General features: G+C 42.0%; 1 protein-coding gene and 1 long non-coding RNA gene across 3 annotated transcripts; one reads left to right on the top strand and one right to left on the bottom strand.

Moving 5' to 3' along the window:
* The first annotated feature begins 1,492 nt into the window (after positions 1 to 1,492).
* Positions 1,493 to 24,664, top strand: LOC122752916. The gene is made up of 3 exons (XR_006356223.1): positions 1,493 to 1,669; positions 18,706 to 20,539; positions 22,915 to 24,664. It is a non-coding gene; the product is annotated as an uncharacterized LOC122752916 (long non-coding RNA).
* Positions 15,759 to 19,206, bottom strand: LOC122752915. Of its 2 annotated transcripts, XM_043999907.1 has the most exons (3): positions 19,123 to 19,174; positions 17,719 to 18,413; positions 15,759 to 16,585 (listed from the first exon to the last, which is right to left on the bottom strand). In XM_043999907.1, the coding sequence occupies exons 2-3, from the start codon at positions 18,395 to 18,397 to the stop codon at positions 16,167 to 16,169; spliced, it is 1,098 nt and encodes a 365-aa protein (XP_043855842.1). In that variant the 5' UTR covers positions 18,398 to 18,413; positions 19,123 to 19,174; the 3' UTR covers positions 15,759 to 16,166. The 2 variants fall into 2 exon arrangements, 1 of the variants encoding a protein (XP_043855842.1); XR_006356222.1 differs by lacking the exons at positions 15,759 to 16,585; positions 17,719 to 18,413 and adding an exon at positions 18,445 to 18,642 and having other exon boundaries at positions 19,123 to 19,206.
* Positions 24,665 to 26,788: the final 2,124 nt, after the last annotated feature.

Raw genomic sequence — 26,788 nt, 5'->3', positions numbered from 1 at the left:
TTACAGGCTTAATATAAGTCAATAGGCATTCAAAAATTTATCAGTGATAGCAATGAAATACAAGAATAGCCTACGTGCTTATTTTAACTGTATCAGGTCATATATATCTTTCCATACTACTATGAATTCTTCCTATTCCCCCTTTCTTAGGATATAGTATTTTTCAATTATATTCATACAATTTGTTTAGGCATTCAGGAGGTGTGCTGGTAAATGTTTAACAATCTCTGAGGGAAAAAATGTTGTGGCAGTAAATATTTTAAAATTAATTTCCATTATTAACATTGTCTCCATTATTTTCTTAAGTGTAGACAACGAAGAAAACAACAAATCAAACTCTGATTTGTGGCATTTGCTAATTTCCAAGGTGTAAATATTCATACTGAAAATTTAACAATCAACTCTTGAAAGCTAGTGTGAGTCCGCTCCGGCACACCACTACCCATTTTCCAGTCCATAGGTATATATTTTGTTTCCAGTTCTTGCTACCTGCTGTTATTTTAAAGTTTAAAATATACTTATTAGGCAGATTACTATGGGGGAATACAAATAAGGATGACTTAATCCCTACCTTGAAAGAGTTTACAATTTTAAGAACATAGACACAAAGATTATGTAACATGAAAAATGTATAAAAGATCTGTCACATTATTTGATAGTGGTATCTATAAAAAGTATATAGGAGTCCAGAGGGCAGAAGGAGTTAAGTTCTAGCCCTCTTCAATTCTAGAAACTGAAAGCTTCCAGGGACCATGAAATATGAGATTAAATAAATGGGCCAGAGTGCTGGAAGTCAAATTGAAGAGGGTTGGGCATGACTTTTGGGCCTTGTCTCCGTGGAAGGCAAACTTTACGGTATGAAATGGGAGAGAAGTCTGGATAAATATTTCAGGTTCTGTTTTTTCTTTTTATGGGTTTGGGATCTATCTATCTATCTATCTATCTATCTATCTATCTATCTATCTATCTATCTATCTATCTATCTATCATCTATCTATCATTTATTTGGCGAGGAAGAAAGACTTGAATTTGAGTCATGGTCAGGTCATGTCACTTGCCTTCCCTATGCCTCATTTATAGAATAGGGATAACAATTTTTTTTGTACAATCGATCTCACAATGTTGTGGTGAGGGAAAGCCCGTTATAAATGATTGCCCTGATCCTAGCTTCTACCTGTGAGCGTCGAATAAGATATATTTGAAGAGCTTTGCAAGTTTCAAAGCAGTATATTAAGGTCAATTATTATTACTAAATTGGGAGGTGGGACTAGGTAATTCCCAAGGTTCCTTCTCGTTCCTCCCATCCTCCCCTGTCATCCTCTCGGGTGAGTCCCTGCCTCTTTTGTCTATAGCCCCTCAATTGAGTAACACAATTGCAATTTTACATTTGGCAGAGGTAGGCGGATCTGGGAAAATGTGGTGGGAGGAGGAGGGAGAAGGGAAGGGATGCGGGAGAGATGGCAAAGAGTGGATGAAATGGGGAGGAGAGAAACAAGGAAGGAGAGGAGGAGGAAAAAAGAGGAAGGGAGGGCCCACTGAGTCCCTACAACATGGCGGTGCCAGTCAGGACTGCCCATTTCTCCCAGAGCCAGCAACAGCAGACGGAGCAGCCGACCGAGCAGCAGCTGCTCTGGAGCAGTGACCCAGAGCCCCGCCCCGCCCTAGCCAGGTAAGCAGCGGGCTGCCTGTCCTGCCCTTCTGGTTAGACAGCTGCATCTTCGCTCTCCCCATCTTCCTTCCGCCCTACAGCTCTGCTCTCTGAAACCCTACTCAGAGCCCTCTCCCTCTCCTCACTGCACACTGCAAGTGTTTTGGCTAAAGGCTCCATGCAGCTGCGCCCCCTCCCCGACCCACTCCAGCCTCCACTTGGTGCAAAGACACTTTACCCCCAAGGCTCTGATCCATCCCCAGACGGATTGGCTTGGTTAACCCTCCCTTGAACGTCCAGGTGTAACGGCTACCTGCCTCTCCACTAGGGCTCCTCAGTTCTCAAAATAGCAGATACAGCATCAGCTGCGCATAAGAGGCGGGTAATCCTCATAATGCGGAGATCTGTCCCTTTAATAAGCCCTCCAGTGTGGGTATGAGTCAAGATTGTGTGTGCATCTATATTTATGTGGGGAGGGTGTCATGAGTTGGGGTCGAAAGCACCTTTGGAATTATCTTGTCCCACTTGCTATTTTAAAGATTATTTATAAAAAAAAATAACCAACAAAACCAACCAACAAAATTCAGAGGTCCACTACGCCTTTGGTGGGGAATCAACCCAAGTAATGTGATTTGATGAGATCCTGGATATGTGTTCCTGTTCCTCTCCGTCCTTTGGGGAGCCCGGGATTTTTGGGAAAGTGGGATGGGATGGAAGGAGGCAAAAGTCAGGGCAAAACCAGAGGTGTGCTAATATGGGTGAGTTCATGCCTGATACAGGTATGTAAAGTTTTGGGTAGGTGTAGGGGGTGGTTGGGAACTTGTCGTCCTGACCAACCTTGGTTGTGAACCTTGAAATTAATTTAAAAGGACGTGCCTCAAGGAGGCAGCTTAAGTAAATCGTGTTTGGAAACCTCCTGAACCAGACTATTGGGTTGCTCTGTGTTTACTGGGCTATGTCTAAGCAGCTCCAGGTAGTCAACACTCTAGGTAGATGGGAGGAGTACAAAGAAGGATGGTTTTTGATCCTTTTAGAAATCCACAGTTAAAAAATTATTCATTATTTTATTCATTCATCATTATTTGTTTATTGTTATATAATTAATCATTTATTTTTCTTGTTCTTTTATTTATTATTTGTTTATGATTTTTTAATCCACAAATTATTAATGCCAGAAGGCAGAGGGACAGACTTTATGAGATCTGAGGTGTGAAAAGGTTTCTTCTACCTGCAAACAACTTGGCTAAAAAACAACCATGACAACCATCTTCACCTATTTTTAGGGTGTGAACTTTCAGGAATAGTAAGGATTCAAATTCAGAGCATAAAAATGTATTGTGGGATTAAAGGGATGAATGAGACAAGGGAGAATTTAGAAATGAAATGAAACCCAGTGCAGAAAATATTTCCTTCTGGTCAGTGGGTATAGAACAAGGAATCCTACACAAAAGAAAACAAACATGCTGATGAGGATGATGGTCTGGATGATAACAACAAAGGTTTACATAACACTTTAAGGTTTGCAAAGAGTTTTACATATATTATCTTATTTGATTCTTTTTAATAGTTGTTTTTTGTTTTTTAAATTAGAAAAGTATTTCATTATTTTCCAGTTACATGTAGAGATAGTTTTCAACATTTGTTTTTATAAGATTTCTAGTTTCAAATTTTTCTCCCTCCCTCCCCTCCCTTCCCTCCCTCCTCCCCTCCCCTAGACAGCAGGCAATCTGATATAGGTTATATATACATAATAACATTAAACATATTTCTGCATTAGTCATGCTATGAAAGAAGAATCAGAGCAAAAAGGAAAAACTTCAAAAAAGAAAAACAGCACCAAAAACAAAAGAAATAGTATGGTTCAACCCGCATCCATATTCGACAGTTTGTTTTTTATCTGGATTTGGAGAGCATTTTCCATCATGAGTCCTTTGGGACATTCTTGGACCGTTATATTGCTGAGAAGAATCTAGTCTATCACAGTTGATCAACATATAATGTTGATGATATTGTGTACAGTGTTCTCCTGGTTCTGCTCATCTCACTCATTATCAATTCATGCAAATCCTTCCAGGTGTCTCTGAAATCCGCCTGCTCATCATTTCTTACAGCACAATAGAATTCCATTACATTCATATACCACAACTTGTTCAGCCATTTCCCAGTTGATGGGCAGCCCCTCAATTTCCAATTCCTTGCCACCACAAAAAGAGCAGCTATAAATATTTTTGTACATGTGGGTCCTTTTCCCTTTTTTATGATCTCTTTGGGAAGAAGACCCAAAAGTAGTATTGCTGGGTCAAAGGGTATGCACAGCTTTATAGCCCTTTGGGAATAGTTCCAAATTGCTCTCCAGAATGGTTGGATCGGTTCACAACTCCACCAACAATGCATTAGTGTTCCAATTTTTCCACAACTTCTCCAACATTTATTATTTTCATTTTTTGTCATATTAGTCAATCTGAGAGGTGTAAGGTGGTACCTCAGGGTTGTTTTAATTTGCATCTCTTTAATCAATAGTGATTTAGAGCATTTTTTCATATGGCAATAGATAGCTTTGATTTCTTTATCAGAGAACTCCCTGTTCATATCCTTTGACCATTTCTCAATTGGGGAATAACTTAGATTCTTATAAATTTGATTCAGTTCCCAATATATTTTAGAAATGAGGTCTTTGTCAGAAATACTGGCTATAAAAATTGTTTCTCAGCTTTCTGCCTCCCTTCTAATTTTGTATGCATTGCTTCTGTTTGTACAAAAACTTTTTAGTTTAATGTAATAAAAATCATCCATTTTGCATTTCATAATATTCTCTATCTCATTTTTGGTCATAAACTGATCTGAAAGATAGACTATTCCTTCCTCTCCTAATTTACCTATGGTATCTCCTTTTATGTCTAAATCATGTACTCACTTTGACCTTATTTTAGTACAAGGTGTAAGATGTTGGTCTATGCCTAATTTCTGCCATACTGTCTTCCAGTTTTCCCAGCAGTTTTTGTCAAATACTGAGTTTCTATCCCAGAAGCTGGAGTCTTTGGGTTTATCAAAAAGTACATTACTGAAGTAATTCACTACTGTGTCTCTTGTGCCTAACCTATTCCATTGATCCTCCACACTATTTCTTACCCAGTATTAGATAGTTTTGATGACTGCTGCTTTATAGTAGAGCTTCAGATTTGGTACAGTTAACCCACCTTCCTGTGCATTTTTTTCATTAGTCCCCTTGATATTCTTGACCTTTTGTTTTTCCAGATGAATTTCGTTATTATTTTTTTCTAGCTCTATAAAATAATTATTAGGTAGTCTGATTGTCTCTTATTTGATTCTTACAAAAGCCTTGGGAGCTAGTGGCTCCTTTATCTCATTTAACCTCCCTAAGTCTGAGTTTCACAGATGACAAAGTTTTATAGATAAGTTCATTTTATAGATGAGTAACCAGGTGTAGAGAACAAAATAAGGTCAGAACTAGTAAGATACAAAGCCATGATTTCTTGACTCCAAGATGATTTTCTAGCTATGTTGGAAAAGTGCCCAATGATGATGACGATGATGACAACTACGATGATGACGACCTTCACTTTAAGGTTTACAAAAGACTTTACAAATGTTATCTCATTTTTATCCTCACAACTACCCTGAGAAGTAGGTGGTATTATTATTTCTGTTTTATAGATGAGGAAACTGAGGCCAAGGCAGTTTACTGCTTTGCCCAGGGTCACACAGCAAGTGTCTGAGGCTGGATTTTAATTCAGGAGTTCCTAAATCCAGGTCTAGCACTCTGCTGCACTATCTAGCTGCCAGAGCCCTAAGACTATGGAAAATGAAGCTACATTAAGTCCTATGGGGTAGAAATAGGATCCATTCATTTTACCCTGAGGGTAAGAATGGGATAGATATCTCTAACATCTGATTATAGGTGATTTCAGTTGTAGGAACTATACCTAAGAGTAAGAGAAAAGTTCCTAATTAAGTCCCAACTTAGAGTGTTAGAGTGCTGGGCCCTACAGTCAGAAAAACTCACCTTCCTTAGTTCCAATGTAACTTCAGATGCTGTGTGAGCCTGGGTAAGTCACTTAACCCTATTTGTCTCAGTTTCCTCATTTGTAAAATGAGCTGGAGAAAGAAATGGCAAACCACTCTATTATCTTTGACAAGAAAACCCCAAATGGGGTCATGACGAGTGAGATACAACTGAAATGACTGAACAATAGCTAACAATCACCAAGAAGGTATGAAATCAACTTCATGTCTCCATCTCTTTTGTTGGTATATAACATGGTACTTAATATACCATGGCACATTCTAGTCTATAAAAGGCTAATATTTCCCAGATAATCTTGCCCCTACCAAGGAAGCAAATGTAATATTTCCATTTGGGAAACAAATACGGGGATCAGTAGAGGGAGTGCCTCAATTCACACACTGAATTATTTCCTACATTCTTTTTTTTTTTTTTGGTGGGGCAATGAGAGTTAAGTGACTTTCCCAGACACACACTGAATTATTGGACTATAGATTTAATTCTAAGGAAGCCCAACATCTTCATTTCACAGATGGAGATACAAGCAAAGAGAGGTCAAGTGATTTATCCAGCATCATACAACTAGTAAGTATCTGAGGTGGGATTTGAACCCATGTCTTCCTTTCTCTAAGACTAGGACCCTATCCACTATACCATACCGCCTTTCAAAAAAAGTTTAGATCGAAACTTTGTCAGGGATACTCTGTGATGGTACACAGATTCCTTTGTGTGCCCTTTATTGAATACCTTAGTATTAATTATGGAATGTTCAAGCTAGAAGGGACATGAGATCTCATTTGGTTCATCTTCTTTATATTTGAATGAAGTTAGGTGGTGTAGTGGATAGAATGCTGGCCCTGGAGTCCTGAGGACCTGAATTAAAATCTCATCTCAGACACTTACTTAACTAGCTGTGTGACCCTAGGTGACACTTAACCCCAATTGCATTAAAACATCTGGGTCCATTTTCAGTCATCCTGATATCTATCTTGCCACTGGACACAGATGATTGGAGGAAAGAGTGAGGTTGGTGACCTTGCACAGCCCTCCCTCACTTAAATGATACTCATCCTCAACAAGAAATAGTAGCAGAAAAAGGAATTGTTAGGAAGGTATTGGAATGTGGTGGAAAGATCCCTGTATCTACAGTCAGAATGGGTTTACAGCAGGATAGGACCTTAGAGGTCCTTGAAGTCAATCTATTTGTTAAAAAAATATTTTGTTATTGATGTTTTCTGTACCTTATATTACCATAGTACCCCAAGTATCTCTCCCTCTTTCCTTCCCCAAAAGCCATCCCATATGAACATTTAGTGGATTTTTTTAGAGAGAAAAAAAGAATCTGTACAATTGATTGAAAAGTCTGAAAATATGTGCAATATATAACACCTCCCCCCTCCATGAAGGGGTAGGTTGGGGTTGTCTTCTCATATCTCTTTATTCAAGTCCTGTTTGATCTTTATCATTTTCTTACATTTACTTTTAATTTTTTGGAATGTAGTTTTTTCTCTTTTTTACACTGTTGCAGTTACCATGTGTATTGTTTTCTTGGCCCTGTTTACTTCATTCTATATCAGTTCATACAGATCTCTCTGTATTCATAATACACATTATTTCTTATGGCACAGTAATATTCCATTATATTCATATATCAAAATTTGCTTAGCCATTTCCCAATTAGTGGGTATATATATATTTTTTTTTCAATTCTTTGCTATCACAAAAAGTGCTGCTATACATATTTTGAAGCATATTGTGGATTTTTTTCTTACTGATAGCTTTCTTGGGGGTATAAACCCTGGAACAAAAATCTCTGGTTCAAACAGCATGGACATTTTAATCACCTTATTTGCATAATTCTAAATTGCTTTCCAAAACAGTTGTATCAAACAGCTTCACCAACAATGTATTAGTGTGGGGACAGTGAGGTGGTGCAGTGAATAAAACACCAGCCCTGGATTCAGGAAGACCTGAGTTCAAATCTGGCCTCAGACACTTGACGCTTAACTAGCTGTGTGACCCTGGGCAAGTCACTTAACCCTCATTGCCCCACCAAAAAACAAAACAAAACAAAATGTCTTAGTGTGCCTATGGTCCTACAACCCCTCTAACATCGACCATTGCCATTTAAAAAATATTTTTGCCTATTTGTAGGGTGTGGGGTGAACCCATTTATTTTTATAGATGAGGAAAACAATTGTCACAGAGGTTGAGTGACTTTAGTAAGGTTACAAAGCCAGTAAGTATCTGAAGTGGGATTTAAACCCAGGTCTCCCTGATTCCAAGTCCAGCCCTCTATCTATTACACTAATATCTTAGAGTCAAAGGATCAGGGTTCAAATTCTACCTCTGCCTGTGTGACCTTGAGAAAGTTACTTATCTTCCCTGGGCCTCCATTTCTTCATTTATACAATAAGGAGTTTGGAGTCAATGACTTGTTAGGTCCCCTCCACCATTAAATCTATAAGCCTATGAGGATCTATGTTTAAATTCCATTCCTGGTACGTATTGCTTTGTAACCCTGGGCAGATCATTTCATCTCTCTAGGTCTGAATTTCTGAATTTCTGGATGACTTTTGAGGTTACTTTCAGCTCTATCTAGATCAGTGATTGTTGTAAAAATGTTCCCTCTGGCACTTTTTTGGTCTACCAACATGCAGATCATTTGATAGTTTAAAAAGGATTTATTGATTACAGTCAATGCTTTGGGTTTATAGTCCTAAACTTCATGGCCTACTATTCCCTGGGATATCTTTCATTCTGAAAACTCCAAACAGTCTTTAATTTGCTCTTTTTTGTTCAACCCCTGTGAAGCAGGTGAAAAGGATGGGTCCTGCCTTTTCATAATTGAAACCCAGAGTTAAAAAATTCAGCCAAGCACTTGAAAACATATGTAAGGAAGTGACCCTTGACAGAAAGGAATCATAAATACATCTCAGAAAAGCAAGTAAGACTGGTTGGTCAAGTAGCCTGCCTTTTTTTTTTTTCTTCATGGACACTCCCTGGTTTGGAGACTGGGAGGAAACTTCCTGTATCTCTTCACCTGTATGGCTGGTGACACACCATGGGTTGCTTTTTGAAAAGGACTCCAGAAGTAGAATATTTTTTTTGGGGGGGGGGGTTGTTGTTTTTTGCAGGGCAATGGGAATTAAGTGACTTGCCCAGGGTCACACAGCTAGTAAGTGTCAAGTGTCTGAGGCCGGATTTGAACTCAGGTCCTCCTGAATCCAGGGCCAGTGCTTTATCCACTGTGCCACCTAGTTGCCCCCCAGAAGTAGAATATTTAAAGTGAGGAAATAACAGTGTGCAAGAAGGAGAGCAAGTCTGTCTGTCTGTTGCCTACAAATTGTGTCTCCTTGGCTTGGTGTTTTTGACAAGGCCAATAAGAAGATGGAAAGGAATATGTATGTGTTTACAAAGGTAGAGTTACCTTAATACTTTACATAGTTCAGTGGGAAATCTGCAGGCCCCTTCCCAAGACTCCTCACTTTTTACTGGGAGGACAAAAATTCCACTGCCCATCACCTGGAAAGGTGCATCTTGGCTCCAATGTCACCTGGGACCTCCAAATTCCATTTCATGGAATAGGCTCAGCAAGGCCTACAGCTTCTTGCACAAGCAGCTCTGCAAATGGGAGCCATCGCAACTTTTGTAGCAGAGAGTGAGGAAGCTGAGAAGACAGCTGCTCTGGCCCAGACCATGAAGGCCAATCTGAAACAAGCCATCCTCCATGCTCAGAGGACCCTAGAGCTCATCAGCTCTCTGCTTATAGAACCCCAGATGCCTGCCGTGTTCCAATCCCTCAGAAGAAGAACTTACAGGGGTTCGGCCTTCCCCACCCCCTCCAGAATCTGGCGGGACCTCCTCTCTGGCAGGCTAGATCCCCAGTGTTGGCAGTAAACCTTTTGGATGTCTCAGGAGACCTACTATTACATTTGTTTCTTTCTTTTTTTTTTTAAAGTGAGGCAATTGGGGTTAAGTGACTTGCCCAGGGTCACACAGCTAGTAAGTGTTAAGTGTCTGAGGCCGGATTTGAACTCAGGTCGTCCTGAATCCAGGGCCGGTGCTCTATCCACTGTGCCACCTAACTGCCCCTACTATTACATTTGTGATCAGTTGACCCCATACTTCCAACGTGAAGCCACCCATAGGAAGATCCCTCTCTCAGTGCCCCTCAAGGTGGCCATCAGCTTGTACCGTTTAGCCTCCTCTGTGCCTCTGAGGTATGTAGCTGAGCTCTTTGGGGTGGGGAGATCTACTGCTGGACATGCCTTCCATGAGGTTGTGGGTGCTATTTGCATGGGCTTTCAACACCTCATAGAAAACCAACCTGATCTCGAGAAGGTTATGGAGATGTTCTGGGCCAGGCATAGTTTCCCAATATGTGCTGGGGCCATTGGTAGCACCCATATTGAGGTGTGCTGCCCCAAGGGACAGGAAAAAGACTACTGGAAACAGCACCAACATTTTTCAGTTATTCTTCAAGCTGTGGCTGATCCCTGCCTCCGGTTCAGCCAAGTGTTTGTTGGTTGCCCAGGTTCTGGCCACGAATCCCACGCGTTGGAAACAAGCTGGCTCTGTCAAAAGGGAGACTTGGGCACCCTCTTCCCACCCATCCATAAAGAAATTGGAGGTCACACCGTCAGACCTCTTCGAGGATGGCTGATCATCCCATGCCACCACCCTGACACCCCTGAGGAATTGCCTTTCAACAAGAGACTGTCCATTGCCCAGTGGACAATCAGCGAGGCCTTCAGGCAGCTGAGAGGGCAGTGGCATTGTCTCTTGGCCAAGCCACCTTGTTGGGCTGAGCGCATCAGGGAGGTTGTCATGTGTTGTTGCTTGCTGCACAATCTGTGCATTGACTGAGGAGAGGTCTTCCATCATGAGTGGTACAGTGGCCTCCATCCTAGATACTACATTGAACAGACACAGACTGCAGAGTGGTTTGCAAATGATGTGGCACAAAGGAAAATAGGGTTGCAAATATGTCAAGTCATCATTCGACATTTAGCCCCGGAAGCCCAGCAGGATAAAGAGTGAAATCTCCCCTGCCCTGTCCCTTTTTTCCTTCTTTCTCCAGCACCTCAATAATAAATCTATTAATATTGACAACACTGTTGGTGATTTACATCCCCTCCTTTTTTTTTGGAGCATCCAGGACTGTTTGATGGAGAGCAGCTGCATACAGAGCATTAAAAGAAGGAAGTAAATATTGTTCAATGTATTATTGACAGGCCTTGTAAAAATAGATTGAGGGATGGGGCAGCTAGGTAGCGTAGTGGATAAAGCACTGGCCCTGGCGTCAGGAGTACCTGAGTTCAAATCCGGCCTTAGACACTTAACACTTACTAGCTGTGTGACCCTGGGCAAGTCACTTAACGCCAATTGCCTCACTAAAAAAAAAATAGATTGAGGGAGTAGATATATAGTTTACAAGAATATGATTGCCATAATATTCCAATAACTAGTTCATAGTGGTAAGCTTGGTGCTCATTACTGGCTTTACCTCAGCTTCCTAATACTCGCTTTTTACCTACAGGATAAGAATTGTGTTGTCCAGAAAGATATACACATATAGACAAACATTTCACACACACACACACATATTATATATGTATATATGCATGTGTGTATATATATATCTATGTTTGTATGTATACACATCTATGTATGCATTTACGCATATACATACACATACATATATGAGTGTGTTTATAGCTACCAGACCTGTGATTTTATTGGTAAAGAGAAATCCCACTGAGAAAACACTCTGCTGGGGGCAGCTAGGTGGTGCAATGGATAAAGTACTGGCCTTGGATTCAGGAGTACCTGAGTTCAAATCCAGCCTCAGACACTTGACAGTTTACTAGCTGTGTGACCCTAGGCAAGTCATTTAACCCTCATTGCCCCTCCAAAAAGAGAGAGAGAGAGAGAGAGAGAGAGAGAGAGAAAACACTGATAATTTAGCTCATCACCAGAGCCAAAACTTAAATCTTTGAGTTGCCTGGCTGAGAGGTTCAGTGACTTACCCAGGGCCACACAGCCAGTATGTGCCAGAGGTAGACTTGAAAGCAAGTCTTCCTTTCTTCTAGGCCAGCTCTCTATGTACTGTCATGTGCTTCTCTGTGTGTATATATTGATATATCTACATATAGATATTTATAACATATATCATTAATGATTGAATGAATAAATGGATGAATAATGAATGAATAATTAAGTAAATAGATGAATAAATGAATACACACACACATATAGACACATATATTTGTGTAGGAGGCTGTGACCTACTCAGTTCAAACATCACTGGAAACCTCCAGCATTTTGCTACAAAGATACCATCTTCCCTCAGGCTTCGTCTTTCTCCTTGTGTTCCTTTCACTTAATAAAACACAGACACATTTTAAGGATAAGGACAGGACCCTTGATGTCATAGGTGTTGGGACCTCCCAATGCAGAGCACCTCCTACCAGTGCAATGTATAGTCTTAGAGAATTGCTTGGAGCTCTAAAAGGTTGTGACCTCCCCAAAGCCATGCAGCCAGTTTATGTCAGAGGTGGGTATTGAGCCCAGGTCTTCCTGATTTCAAAGCCCCTCTATTCTACTTCTCTAGGCACATTTTACCTATAATTAGGTAGAATACTTTTTTTTTTTTTTAGTGAGGCAATTGGGGTTAAGTGACTTGCCCAGGGTCACACAGCTAGTTAAGTGTTAAGTGTCTGAGGTCGGATTTGAACTCAGGAACTCCTGACTCCAGGGCCAGTGCTCTATCCATTGCACCACCTAGCTGCCCCACTGCGCCACCTAGCTGCCCCTAGAATACTTTTAAAATTTAACAGAGAGTAGAACACAATGCCCGGCATATAGTAGGTTTTTAATAAATGTTTATTGGATTTGAGGGAGATGATGTATAGGGATTGCATATTTCCAAGGAAATTAAAATTATTGAAAGGGGAGAGGACCAGCAAGTAAGGAGAGTCACTACCCAACATTCCCATGACTCTGGGGGAATGGCACACTGAGAAGCATGTGGAAAGCCAATGAGGATTCAGTAGCCATCTGTTTGGAGTCCCACAAACACTAATGAGTGAACCTTGGGGGTGTGGGAGTGTCTGTGAGGGAAGTAGCTTGAGCAAATATACAGAGACGGGAAAGAAGCACAGAATGTGTGGGCCATAATAGAGAAATGAATCTTAACAGGAGTGTAAGGTTCACTTTTTTTTTAATTGGCAGGGCAATGAAGGTTTAGTGACTTGCCCAGGGTCACACAACTAGTAAGTGTCAAGTGTCTGAGGCCAGATTTGAACTCAGGTCCTGAATTCAGGGCCGGTGCTTTATCCACTGTGCCACCTAGCTGCCCCCAAAATAAGCACCTACTATTAGCATACTAGGGATTCAAAGAAAGGAAAAAAGACAGCCCCTACATTCAAAGATCCTAAGACATAGTATAACAGGAACTTAAATAGACAATCAGAAATCTGCTGTAGTAGTAAGAATACCTCATTTGGAGTCCAAGGACCTGGGTTCAAATCCTGCCTCTGCCATATGCTACCTGTGAGACCTTGGTCAAGTTCATTGAAACTCTTTGAGACAAAGTTTCCTCAGGTGTAAAATAAAGGGCTTGAACCAAATATCCTTCTTCTATCTTTGAGCTTTAAAGCTGTGATCCTACAAAATGAATTTTGGTGATGATGAAGATGGTTTAGAGGAAAGAATACTAGATTGGAAGGTAAACCATCCCCCTTTCAGCTTCCTTTTGTGGGGAGTCTTCCTCCATCAGATAGTTCCTTAAGGCCTTTTCTTTGTGTCCCCAGTTCTTACTTAACACAGTGGCACATAGTAGGACCTTAAATATTTGACATAAATGCTTTGTGGATTTATTGATTTGTTACTTTCAAGAAGTCACTAGATTATAATTTTCTTAATTTTTTAAAATGTTATTTTATACAGCAGCTAGGTAAAGCTCAAGAAGATGAGTCTTCCTGACTTCAGGCCTAGCATTCTACTCACTGTGCCACCTAGTTGCCCCTTTTCTCTGTACCATGACTCTTCATTTCCTAAGGACTAAGGAGCCAGGGGTAGGGTCAGGGCAATTCTGTGGCATCTTGGAAAGGAGAAGAGCCTTTGCCCAAAGATTGGCAGAGGGCAGGAGTTTGGTGAAAGATAAATGGTCTTCCTTGGCAGTCAAAGAATTTGGTCTTCCTCACTGATAAAGTTTGATATAAGAGGAGGACAGTATAGAGATAATCCAAAACTCAACTTCCAGGGGACATCACTTTGTGCTTTCTTATTGAGTTTTCTAATTTCTCTTTCTGTCTTTTTCTCTCACTGATACCCATAGCTCCTAGACAGCTCCCCTTTCTAGAGTGGACATAGGCTTTGTTGGGGTAAGTGATGATGATGATGATGGGGTGTGTGTGAGAAAGAGATAGAGATAGAGAGAGAAGATAAAGAGAGAGGGGAGATGGAGAGAGGGGGAAGAGAGAGACAGAGAGGGAGGGAGGGAAAGGGGGAAAGAGGGGGAGGGAGAGGGGGTAAAAGAGGGAGAGGGAGGGAGAGACAGAGAGACAGACAGAGAGACAGAGGGAGACAGAGAGAGAGAGAGAGAGAGAGAGAGAGAGAGAGAGAGAGAGAGAGAGAGAGAGAGAGGACAGAAGACAGGGGACAGGGGACAGGGGGAAGGGCGAGGGAGGGAGGGAGGATGGGGGGAGAGAGAGATAGACAGAGATAGAGATTTATGTCCATAGGTCCACAAGGGATTGAAAAAAGAAGTAAGCCATTTTTAAGTGGATAAAATAAATGTAAAATTACTGTAAGAGCCACAATGTAAAAACTGGTCCTTTAACTTTCTCCCTTGATTTCTAGGCAGCTCCTTCTCTTCTATCAGTTTCTACTTCTTGGGAATCAAGGGCAGAAGTAAAGATGGGAATAGGCATAAGCTGATGCATTTCAGTTATGAAACTAGTGGCATCTTTAGGGACACTCACTCATGCTATTATGAAGGACATGATGGGATCAATGACTTAGAGCTAGAAGGGATCTTAGAAGTCATTGAATCAAACCTCTTCATTTTATTTTATCTTTACAGATGAGGAAACTGAAGTTCAGTGAGGTTAAGTGACTTGTCTAGGCTCACACAGCTAATAAGTATCTTAGGCAGGGTTTGAACTTGGGTTCCAAGCCCAGCATTCCGTCCGCTATTCATCCTAGCTGTCAGAGCATAGACAACACTGCTATGTCCTCATCCCTTTTGCTTTTTAGCTAGGAGGTAAAAGAACAAAGTTGGGGGTGGGGGTGGCGTAGCTGGGTGGTACAGTGGATAGTATATTGGACCAGGAAGACTCATCTTCATGAGTTCAGATCCTGCTTACTAGCTGTGTGACCCTGGGCAAGTCACTTAACCCTGTTTGCCTCAGTTTCTTCATCTGTAAAATGAGCTGGAGAAGGAAATGGCAAACTACTCCAGTATGTTTGTCAAGAAAACCTCAAATGGGCTCATGAAGAGTTGGACATGAGTGAAAAACTGAGCCACCACCAAAAGGAACAAGGAGTGATCTTTCAGGGCCCTTTGGTAAAAGCTTGGCAATCCAAATTTACCATAATCCAAGCCTCAGATCTGATAGACTTTAGAGATTCTTTGGTACAACTCTCTCATTTTACAGACAAGGCATGTGAATCCCAGAGAGGGCTAGGGAAAGTGAATTGCCTAAAATCATATAGATTCACTCCACCTCTATTGCTTGTTGGCAAGTGTAGGTTGTTTAAAAAATGCTATCCAGCTTGGGGTGGGGGAGGAATGGGGGGAGAGCAGGAAGACACATCTAGTATGGTATCTCTTTGTGATGTATCACCTGATTCAAGCTTTTCTAGTGCCGAGTTACTCATCCTTATTGTCCAGTCATGTCTGACTCTTTGTGACCCCATTTGGGGTTTTCTTGGCAAAGATACTAGAGTGGTTTGACATTTCCTTCTCCAGCTCATTTTACAGGTGAAGAAACTGAGGCAAATAGGGTTAAGTGACTTACCCAGGGTCACACAGCTAGTAAGTGTCTGGGGCCAGATTGGAACTCAAGAAGATGAGTCTTTCTGCCTCTAGGTGCCATCTAGCCACCCTGAGCTCCCATCTAATAGTAGCTTGCTCCACTTTAGGCTCCTGGACTGAAGTAGACTGGAACACAAAGAAACTGAAAAAAAATTCCCCTGGCAATCCCTTTTTATTTCATAGCATCAAACCCTTTTGTTTTCATAGTCTTAGTCTTGGTCCCCAAGCCCTCTAACTCTATTCTTCTGCTGTTCTCCAAAGCTTTTCCATTGATTCTCCTGAAAAAAAAAAAAAAGGTTTTTTTTTTTCTCTTTTCTCTTGTAAGGTTAACAAACAAAACAAAACTGTCCCTGTAGGAAAAAAAAGCTTGCTGCTCTCAAACTCCTTGAGATGCCAGCCAGATGTGCCTGAGGCTGGAGAACAGGGAGAGAGCCTGAGGTCTGAAGGTCTCATTCCTGACCCAGGCGGCCAATGGAAGACTTCAAGAGGGCCACCCCCTCGTGGATATCATCTGCAACATCTTGCAAGATAGCCACTATCTCTTGGCGCTGGGTATAACTGTCTCGGGCCACTTGAACCAGGGCAGCCATGTGTGCATTGTGCTGGTCCAGGTGGTGCTGCAGTTGAGTGTCTGACTCCCGTACCAGCTGACTGGCCAGGTGGCGATTCTCTGCCATTTCCGTGGCAACCACAGCAGCTGCTGTTTGGTGCCGCCTGAAGTTTCGGGCCCTTGGTGGAAACTGGCCAATCCGGCCAGATAGTCCTCCAGAGGAGGTGGTTGTCACGACAGGCGCTGGTGGGGTTGTTGGTGCTGGTATAGCTCTTGGGGATAGATTTTGGTCTGGCTTCTTCTGGAAACCTAAAGAAGCTTAAAGAAAAGGAAAGAGAATAAAAGAAAACAAACAAAAAAAAATGTAGTTTTCACTTCCCTGCCTTCCATTCATCCTCATCTCATTCTGGTACCATATTTTTAGAAAAACAGACAGTAACTGTGTGACCCTGGGCAAGTCACTTCACCCTCATTGCCCTGCAAAAAAAAAAGAAGAAAAAGAAGAAGAAGGAGGAGGAGGAGGAGGAGGAGGAAGAAGAAGAAGAAGAAGAAGAAGAAGAAGAAGAAGAAGAAGAAGAAGAAGAAAGTAAGTCAGAAAGACCTGAGTTCAAATCCAGCCTTGGATGTTTACTAGCTTTGTGAACCTGGGCAAGTCACTTAACTTCTTTCTTCCTCAGTTTCCCCAACTGTAAAATGGGGATAGTACTTCCCAGGGTTGTTGTGAGGGTCAAATGGGATAATAATTGTAAAGTGCTTAGGACAGGGTCTGACACATACTAAGTGTTTAATAAATACTTGTTTCCTTCCTTCTTTCTTTCCTACCTATAACTAATCATCATGATCACAGTTAAGAGGCATCATGGTATAATGGAAAGAGGGGAAGGGAATAAGTATTTATATTGACCCAGGTACTATGCTTAATGTCTTACAATTATTACTTTATCTGATCCTCAAAACAACTCTGGGGGCGTAGATTATGTAATACCCATTTTACAGTTGAGGAAACTGAGGCAAACATAGGTTAAGTGACTTGCCCAGGGTCACACAGCTAGCAAGTGTCCAATGCCAGATTTGAATTCAGGCCTGTTGTTCTAGCCACTGTACCACCTTGTTTAAAATAAGAGGATTCTGTGATTTTAATCCTATAGTCATATTTACTTTTAAAACAAAACTATATCTCATCATTGTGGAATGTTAGTGTTGGAAGGAATTTTGTCTAACTTCCTCGTTTTACAGATGAAGACACTGGGGTCTTAATAGACCAAGGGACTTGCCTGCAGTCATATGGGGAGTAAAGAGCAGAACCTGAGCTAACCTAAGTCATCTTATGTCAACCTCAGTGCCCCTTTTCACCTCATGGGACTGCCTCCTTCTACGGGAGCCTTCCAACCTCTTTCATTCCCCTCAGATCACCCTCACCCTCAGGGGCTGAAGTCCATCTGACCACTCACCTTCCCCAGTCTGATGGCTGGTCTCTCCAGGGTCCTTTCCTCCCTCTGCTCTAGCTTGGCCATCTGGATTTAAATCGCTGGGCAGCTCTACCCCCTTCACCTTAAACAGATGCTCTGCCCCTGGCTGTTGCTGCTGCTGCTTGTGGGATTGGGGTGGACACCTCTTTGTGGTTTCCCCCTCCTCTCCTCTATTTTCCCCACCTCCATCTCTCCATGTGGAATAATTTGGATCACACTGCTGCTCTTGCTCCTGTTCTAAGCAGTGCTTGGGGCTAGCAGTGGTGGCCTGGGTCTGTAGCACCCGATCCATTTCTTCATAGAAGGGGCATCCTTGAGGGGCCATGCCAGAGTGCAGGACTGCTGCATGAGCCTTCTTATAAGCCACCTTGAGAGCCTTGAACTTGGTGCGGCATTGGTGGGCATGTCGAACGTAGCCTTGTTCTTGGAGGCGCCGTGCCACGTCCTCATACACACAAGTGTTCCGATGAACTGTCTTCAGGCGTCGCTGAATGGCTGGCTCCTCTATGATGGCCAGGAGGTGCCGGATCTCTGCTGGGGCCCAGTGGACCCCGGCTGGATCCTGCTGGGAAGACTGGGAGGGCCGGTCTGGCTCTTGCCTGGGTGGCTGGGGGGCTGAGGCCATTGGTGGCAAGGTTGAAGCTGCTCCCTCTTGACACATAATCTTCCAGAGTGGACTTGAGGAAGGAGGCAAAAAGATATGACTTGGGTACTTTCCCTTCTTTTATGGGTACTTTGAGGTTACGTAGCAGGGAGTGGGGTGGACCACTACTGGATTGGGCAGGGATCAGGAAGTATTGGAGGCCCCGCGTCCTACGTGAACAACTCTGAACTTGAGCTTGGTCTTTTTGTGCCCACTGGAAGCTTTAGGGTGTCTGCTATAGAACTACAGGGTGGATGTGGTCTCTGGGGGAAAAAAAACAACAAAAAAACTTGCTGTTGTTGCTTCTCTTTCTTTTCTCTCTGCAGGTGGGCCTAAAAGGATGGTCCTCGGAGAACAAAGGGATGATGTGTTAACTGTCAGACAGAAGAAGAGCCTGAAGGTGTCCTGGGCCCCTGTTGCTTGCCACTCTGAGGCTGAGCAGCCCCGAGACTCTGGGTAGATCCAAGGCCAGGCTGGACTCCTTGGTGGAGGCCTGTAGTGGCTAGCATCAGCTACTCCCCCACCCCCATCCCTACCTCCTAGGATTAGGGAGAGGTGACTTCTCACTTGCTAGGCTCCAGAGGATCCTAGCCTCAGTCCCCAGCCTCTGTAGGGATCTTCCAGCTCAACCAGGGGAGGTGGCTTGACCCTATCAACCTGCCTTCTCTCTGGAGATCAAGCAGGGAGGCGGCTCCTGTGCTGTGCAAATATCAGAGCTGCAGACAGCTTGTCTGCTTACTTACCTCCACTTAAATATGACTCCTTCACAGCTAACTGCTGAAGGGCCAGTAGGTCCAGCACGACTGACTAGCCAGTGAGGAAGCACGCCCAAAGTAGCAATAAGGAGGAGGGGAAGAGGGAGGGAGGGGGGGAGCTACGCACTCCAATAGACCGGTTGCTCTGTTTTCACTGCAAGTCAAACAAACGTCTTTGTTGGAAAATCCCTTTGGCTGCAACTGAACAGACCGGTTCCCACAGTGCAGTTCGCAGTAGTAGCGTACAGAGCCAGACTGTTTTCTGAGCTAAAAAAGTACCACCCACAGCTTTATGCTCCAGTTTATTTCTCCCTGCTAGACAGAGGATTGTTATGATGAAGACCAGGGCCGGCCTCTGGATATATAAGGCTGGGGTGTGAGAGATTGTTTCTGGGATCAAGGGCTTATCATGAGAAGATGGGCAAGAAGAATAGGAATGAGTTGGGTGGGGAAAATGACCACTCGAAGTTCTGACTCCTCTCACCCTCTTCTGGCTACGCTTCTCTGCCACAGAACAAATAGAGAGGTATTCTAGGACCCCTGTGGTACTCTAAGAGGGCCTTTTCCAAAATACTCCCAGGTCAAAATAATCCCTAAATAGGCCAGTGTTGCATCTGTCCACATATTAAGCCTACAAACAAACGCTTGTCCCAACATCGTATCATGAGATCCAGGCCAGTATCCAACAAGTGAAGTTAAGAGCGCTTACTTATAGAACAAGAGAGCGTAATTAAAGTCCCAGGCTGGTGGTGAAGGTTTCAGAGCACCCACCAGTGAGACCGAGTCAGGTAGGGGTAAAAGAAATGAATGCAAAACAATCAGATAAAGCTTGGAGTGAGACAGAAGGTTATCCTGGGAACATTTAACAATGAGATTGGAAGGACAACAAGCATATAAAAGATGTAAAAATTTATAAATATTATCATTGCAAAGTGACTGGAGGCACTACATTTGGGTTCTAACATTATAATAATTAACATCAATAGTCTTGAGGAAGAAGAAAAAGCTTTGAAGAACAGAAAGATGGAAAAAACAATTGGATTGGGTTAAATACATATGGAGAAGTTACATGCTGGAGATGACACCATTGTGATGGTTTGAGGGACTGATACTCAAGGTGTGTGAAAGGGGAAACTACCAAAGATGTGGAGGAAAAAACCCTCAATGTTCTTACCAAAAAACACAAAACAAAACCAAAAATAACTGAAAGAATATTAATTACTGACCCATGGCCTACATTGCCATCTTTATAAAATTTTTCTGAAAATAATCTACAAATGAATGCTGGGTATTTGTGATGACGGTAATAGATAGGAACCTTATGAAGGCTTTTGCAAGTGACATTCCACAGCAGACCACCTCTTTTACCATCACACAATTGATTGAAAGATGTATAGAATGCAAGGTACTACTTGGGTTTTTTTCTGATTATATAAAAAAAAAGCATTTGATTCAGTAGAACAAATAACTCCAATAAGGCATCTCCCATTCATGTGTCAAAATTACATGAGATTCCTTTAAAGATAAAACAGTAGAGATTCTTTTATTTTTTTTTTGATGACTTTATTTGTATCAAGTGAGGCAAAAAATAAGGACATGTATGTTCAATAAAAATGCTTCCAACTGTCATGAAGAAGTTAGTACAGAGGGTCCAGGTCATACAAGGATTTATTATAGATGGTGGGGGGGCTTCAGATGCTACTATTGTGCTAGTTGCGTCAAGTCCCAAAGTGCTGCAGAACTTTCTGAATGAGAGCCACATTCATGTGTGTGGTACAGTGAAAAGGGTGAGGGACTTGGAATGAGAGAACCTGGGCTTTAATTCTGCCTCTCTTGCACATGACCTTAAGTAAATAATTTGATTTGTTTGGGCCTAGGGATCCTCATATTTTAAATGGGTGGGTTGGGCTAAATGACCTCTAGGGTTCCTTGCAGCTTTAAGTCTATGAAAGTATTTGGCCAAACTATCCACATAAAAAACACAAAATGGATGAGAAATACCTAGAGTCCAAATGATGATATACTGAATGGACATCTTATAGAATTTGCTGGTTATTGTACATAGTAAGCTGGTCCCAGAAAAGAATAGGAAGAAGAAACTGTACTGGATTGCCCTTGGGAAATGATGAAGTTCTTTTTAATGCCCCTAAGACTTTTCTTGAAGCAAGGAACAATCTTTTTAACACTGATTTTCTTTAGGTGATGTTTTATGAATGTGAGTCAAGGAACACTATAGCCTCTGAAGACCTGAATTTGAGGATTATCCAAAGAGTAATAGAGAGATACATGGTTAGACTGAGCAGGCCACAACATATTTTTTAAAAAGAGCTAACATTTCTATATCAATTTAAGGTTTTAAAGCACTTTACATGTGTTATCTCATATGATCCTCTCAACAATCCTGTCTCTGGGAGGTAGGTACTATTATTCTCTCCATTTTGCAGCTGAGAAAACTGAGACGAATGGAATCTAAGTGACTTTCTGAGGCTCACACAACTAGGAAGTGTTAGAAGCAAGATTCCCATTCAGGTCCCAAGTCAAACAGCCACCATCTAGCTTCTTCAAATAAGGAATTAGTTGAGAAAATTGGCATAAAGGATATTATCAAAGAAATATCTGATTGTGGGTCAGTCACATTGAGAGAGTGAGGAATAACCAATGGACCTCTTACTTGCTCCATTGGTATCCTCTCCATGTTAAGAAAATGTGAGGGGGCAGCTAGATGGTGCAGTGGATAGAGTACCGGTCCTGGAGTCAGGAGTACCTGAGTTCAAATCCAGCCTCAGACACTTAACACTTACTAGCTGTGTGACCCTGGGCAAGTCACTTAACCCCAATTGCCTCACAAAAAAAAAAAAAAAGAAAATGTGAGAAGGCCCTCAGAACTTTGCGCGGGCCCCTAGGGGAAGACTTATAGAAGGATATGGGCAAGCATCACACAAGATGGGTGGGCATAGGTTGCAATCTGCTTTTTCAGGTTCATTGGACTATGTGTATGGCAGTGTGCTGGGTAATGGAGATAAAAATCCAAGTGGAAAATAATTGTTTCACTCAAAGATCTTACATTCTTTTTACATGTGAGAGAGAACAGAGGTCACCTAACAGAGCTCAGCTGCCATGATATTTTGGATTCGAGAGAGAGAGAACATTGCTATCACTAGCCTGTAATAGGGCTAGGCAATGGGAGGCCCATCCCAAAAGCATAGGTGGTGTGCTCTGCCTGTTGTTAAACCCTGAGAAGAGGCTTGGTGACCTTGTTTCCAGAAGTGCCTGATGATGTGAAATGACTCAAATAAAAAGACCTAGCTTTCCACTTCAGAGAACGTGTAGGAACGATTGCTAATTATGATAATTACAAGTTGAAGAAAGGGACTTTTCTCTCTCTTCCTCTCTTCCCTTCCTCTCCCTTTTCTTCACTTTTTCCCTTCCTCTCTCTCTTTCCATCCCTTTTTCTCTCTTCTTCTCCTTTCCCCTCCCCATCTTTCTTCCTTTTCTCTCCCTTCCTTCTCTACTTCTTCCCTTCCTCTTCTTCTTCCTCTCTTTCCCTTTTCACTTCTTCCCTTCCTTTTCTTTTCCTCTTTCCTTTCCTCTGTCTCTCTCCCTCTCTCTCCTCCTGCCTGGTTACATTAAAATGAAGAGGCAAAGATCTCTTCACTTCCATGGGTTTTATTCCCCTGGATGGGAGAAGAGCACTTTTCGTATTCGGATTAACCTGAAGCCACAAGGACAAAGGCCTGCTGATGCTTGTGTCCCTGTCGTGTTTATTCTTTCTTCCCTTAGGTGAAGGAATATGGAATGGACTCGGCTGTGACCTTGTGGGCTTCAAATGTTTAGAAGAGTGAGCTGCTAAAGGTCCAGGCATGGAAGTCTGTGCCAGATTTTGCAGACACCTGGTACCTGGTGAGGAGCAAAGCACAGAGTAGCTTGACCCAGCAGAGCAGTGAGTTGACGGCAGCTAAGAGGTAGTGATGTCAGCTCATCCCTTGGTTATGCTATTGCACTTGCAAATGAACTTTGTGGGTTAATGCTTTGTAGCAATCACTTTAACTTGGATCCCACTCTCTCCAGAGATGGAAGACTTATAATGGAGAGTGTCCTCCCCTCCTCCACCCTGCCCAGTTCGGAGGAATGGTTTATACTTCTGTTCTTTATAAGTCTTCTCACTATATATACCTTTGGGAAAGCTAATTGATCTTAATCAATTAAATGATATTGTTTTTTGTTTTTGTTTTTTGGGGGGGCAGGGCAATAACGGTTAAGTGACTTGCCCAGGGTCACACAGCTAGTAAGTGTCAAGTAGTGTCTGAGGTCGCATTTGAACTCAGGTCCTCCTGAATCCAGGGCCGGTGCTTTATCCACTGTGCCACCTAGCTGCCCCCGATTAAATGATATTGGAGTGCTAATCACTGGAGGGTATCAATAATATAAGGGAAATAGTAACTGCAATTGGTGATTGATGTTGGGGAGAACACCCCAGAATGGGGGCCCAAGCTGATAGCATTAGAAAGATACTCTCAACCCCTCAGGTCCACTTTTGAACCTTTGAGACAGCCTTGTTCTGGGAACCCGAGTTCTGCAAGCCTGTTAGTGTCCATGTGAATTCAGAGTTGTGCTGCACATATATTACAGATGGTAAAATTGGGGTACCAGAAGGTGAAATGCTTTATCCCAAACCACATTATCTTTACTTCCACAGCCACCACCACTCCTATCAATACCATAATCATTGGCAGGTAGCAATCATGTAGTGAAAAGAGCTGGGTTCAAATCCTGACTCTGACACTTACTAGCTGTATCACTCCAAATAAATCACTTAATCTAGTTTCCTTATCTTTAAAATGGGGAGGGTAATACTTGTACTTATTACAGTTGTTGGAAGCATATAGTGAGATAATGTATCTGTGAATGTTTTTAAATTCTAAAAGAACACAAATGAAAGTTGCTAGTAATATAAAGTATATAGTGCTTTGGGGAGTATAAAGCACTATATATGTATATCTATATATACATATATAAATTATGTTAAATATAATATATATATATTCTGTTTAAAATTCCGTAAGTACCTATCACTTTCTAATATCATTTTTCACCAACTAAGTAGATACCCAGTTATTCCTTGATAATTTTGGAGGCCTCTTTCATTTTAAATGAACAAGGTGACTTCAGAGCTTGGCAGAAAATAATAATAAGTGGCTATTAGCAAATGCCCCTTCCCTGTGTGGTTCTTTCTGCTGCCAGCTCAGAAAGACACAGAATGGACAAAAGCCAAGAAAATGTTCTATTTGAAGTTAGTGTCGGATCAAAGACTTTTTGTTTTAGTGCCACATTAAAAAAGCAGTGGAATACTTTTGGAAAACAGATAAACATTCAATGTTTCAGACCCTCCAGGCTGAGTCTGATAAGGCTTGATGGTGTAAATAGAGGCTAGTTGTTGTTATTGAGTCATTTTTCAGATAGTCATTTCCCACTCCTTATGACCCCATTTGGGGTTTTCTTGGCAAAGATACTGGAGTGGTTTGCCATTTCCTTCTCCAGCTCATTGTACAGAAGAGAAAACTGAGGAAAACAGAGTTAAATGACTTGCTCAGGATCACACAGCTAGTAAGTGTTTGAGGTAAGATATGAACTCGGGAAGATGAGTCTTCCTGACTCCAGGCCCACTGCTCTATCCACTGAGTCACCTAGCTACCCCTTACTAGGTGCTAAGTGCTGTGCTAAGTCCCAGAGATATAAATACAAAAGCAAAGACGTCTTTGTGTTGAAGTTGCTTATTTTTCAATAGGAGGAGACAAAATATATAGGAGACTTGTACCTGGAATGGGCATTTTGGTCTTGACATTTACAAGGATGTTGAGAAGGACCAAAGAAGAATAGGATGAGAAATCTCTTCCCAGAACAATAGCAGAGTTGATTTGGTTCCAAAACTGGAGGGAGGTTGAAGTAGAGAAGAGGATTCAAGGGCATGGTCCCTTGGTGGCCAGTCAGATGGCTGCCAAATAGGAAGTGAGGTGAAGCATGGTTGGGGGCCTGCCTAAAATAGGGAATCAGGTGGGACAGTCACCAAGGGTTGGGAAGCACAGAAGTTCTGGGGATTAAAGGGTCAAAATGAGCAACATATTCAAATATCACTAGCCTATTGTTCCAAAAAGTATAATATAACTTTGTTTTACTGCCTATTTATGTATCCCTGGGTTCATACCAACATGCAATACAGTGATAAAATGTAATGGGATGGGATGTCAGAAATTGGGTGGGGGGGTGGAAGGGGTGGGGGACATTATATATCATATACAGGAAATACTGAGCCTTAGATTTCATCCCATTCTGTGTCCTAAACCCCTCTATTAGCATCTATGCTGTCAAATGCTTAGTGGACAGTAAAGACTACCATGAAGTTAACCTCCCCCCCTCATCTGCCTTTCCCAAGCTGCCTCCTGGTATACCACTCTCTAATAGCACTGTACACATGGATTCAGACCTCTGAGTAGATGACACAGAGCCACATTTGGGATTAGAGCTCAGTTCAGGTTATTATTCTATCCTGATAGCCACCAGTGAAATAGACAAAAAACCCATGATTTTTCTTCTTCTGGTTTGTGCCTGTAGTTAAAACAACAACAACAACAACAATCTTAATAAAATGGACTTTCTTTAACCATGCTGCACAGCCCTGAACACAAATTTGAGCTAGATGTCAAGATTTCACCCTTCACTTGATTATAGATGTTGAGATGGTCATGGGAACATTCAGATCTTCTGGAATGGAGAAACTCCTGTGCAATTAGGTCAGTCTGCTTGACTCTATGGGTAAGGATATGTCTTCTGCCTTTGCTAAAGGACATGAATGACTAGAGTTAGGTGGTACAGTAGATAGAACCTTGGGCCTGGAATCAGGGAAGACTTGAGTTCAGATCCAGCCTCACTAGCTGGGTGACATTGGGCAAGTCGCTTAATTTCTGTTTGCCTTGGTTTCCCCACCTGTGATAATAATAGCTTATATTTACATACTTTTGACTATATTCCAGGTATTGTGCTAAGTGCTTTATAATATATCATTTGATCCTCAAAATAACTCTGGGAGGTAGGTGCCATTATCCCTCTTTTACAGAATGAGGAAACTGAGACAAATAGAGGTTAAGTGACTTGTAAATTAGTATCTGAGGGTAGATTTGAACTAACATCTTCTTGAGTGCAGGCTCAGATCTTTATCTACTATACCACCTAGCTGTCCATCTGGCACATGGTAGACATTTAATAAGTGCTTATTTCCTTCCTTCCTCACTCATCTCCATGACTGGTAGCCAGAGCCTGCTGGTAACAGTAACCTCCACTGCTAATTTGGTTGGTGCCTGTGGTAGTAGTAAGCCCCACTACACAACTAGAAATTCATCACTCATGGTCTAAGAAGACTAGAAGATCCCTGCCATGTAGGCTTGTTTTCCCCTTAAAAAAACAAAACCAAAAACAATTAAAGCAGCCTCGAGACTTAAATGGTCAAGGGGACTAAGACGCAGATAGTTGACATTTGCTCCCTGGTCACCTAAGACATAAAAATCCAGGTTAGGAAAAGTCAGGGCTCTTTAGCACTGACAGACTTACCAGTCTTGTATCCTTCTTGGCTAGGCCTGCCATCCATGACAAACGTGAAAGC

This window comes from Dromiciops gliroides, chromosome 4 (genome assembly GCF_019393635.1).
Source record: "Dromiciops gliroides isolate mDroGli1 chromosome 4, mDroGli1.pri, whole genome shotgun sequence".
Lineage (NCBI taxonomy): Eukaryota > Metazoa > Chordata > Mammalia > Microbiotheria > Microbiotheriidae > Dromiciops > Dromiciops gliroides.
The sequence above is the reverse complement of the archived record's forward strand: the minus strand, read 5'-3'. Positions and strand labels throughout refer to the sequence as shown.

What these genes read in the sequence shown, in the direction of transcription:
- LOC122752915 (XM_043999907.1), bottom strand. Translation starts at nt 18,397, where the DNA reads ATGTGTCAAGAGGGAGCAGCTTCAACCTTGCCACCAATGGCCTCAGCC. An exon ending in CAGCCATCAGACTGGGGAAG is followed by an intron (nt 16,586 to 17,718) that starts GTGAGTGGTCAG and finishes CTTTTCTTTAAG; the next exon opens with CTTCTTTAGGTTTCCAGAAG.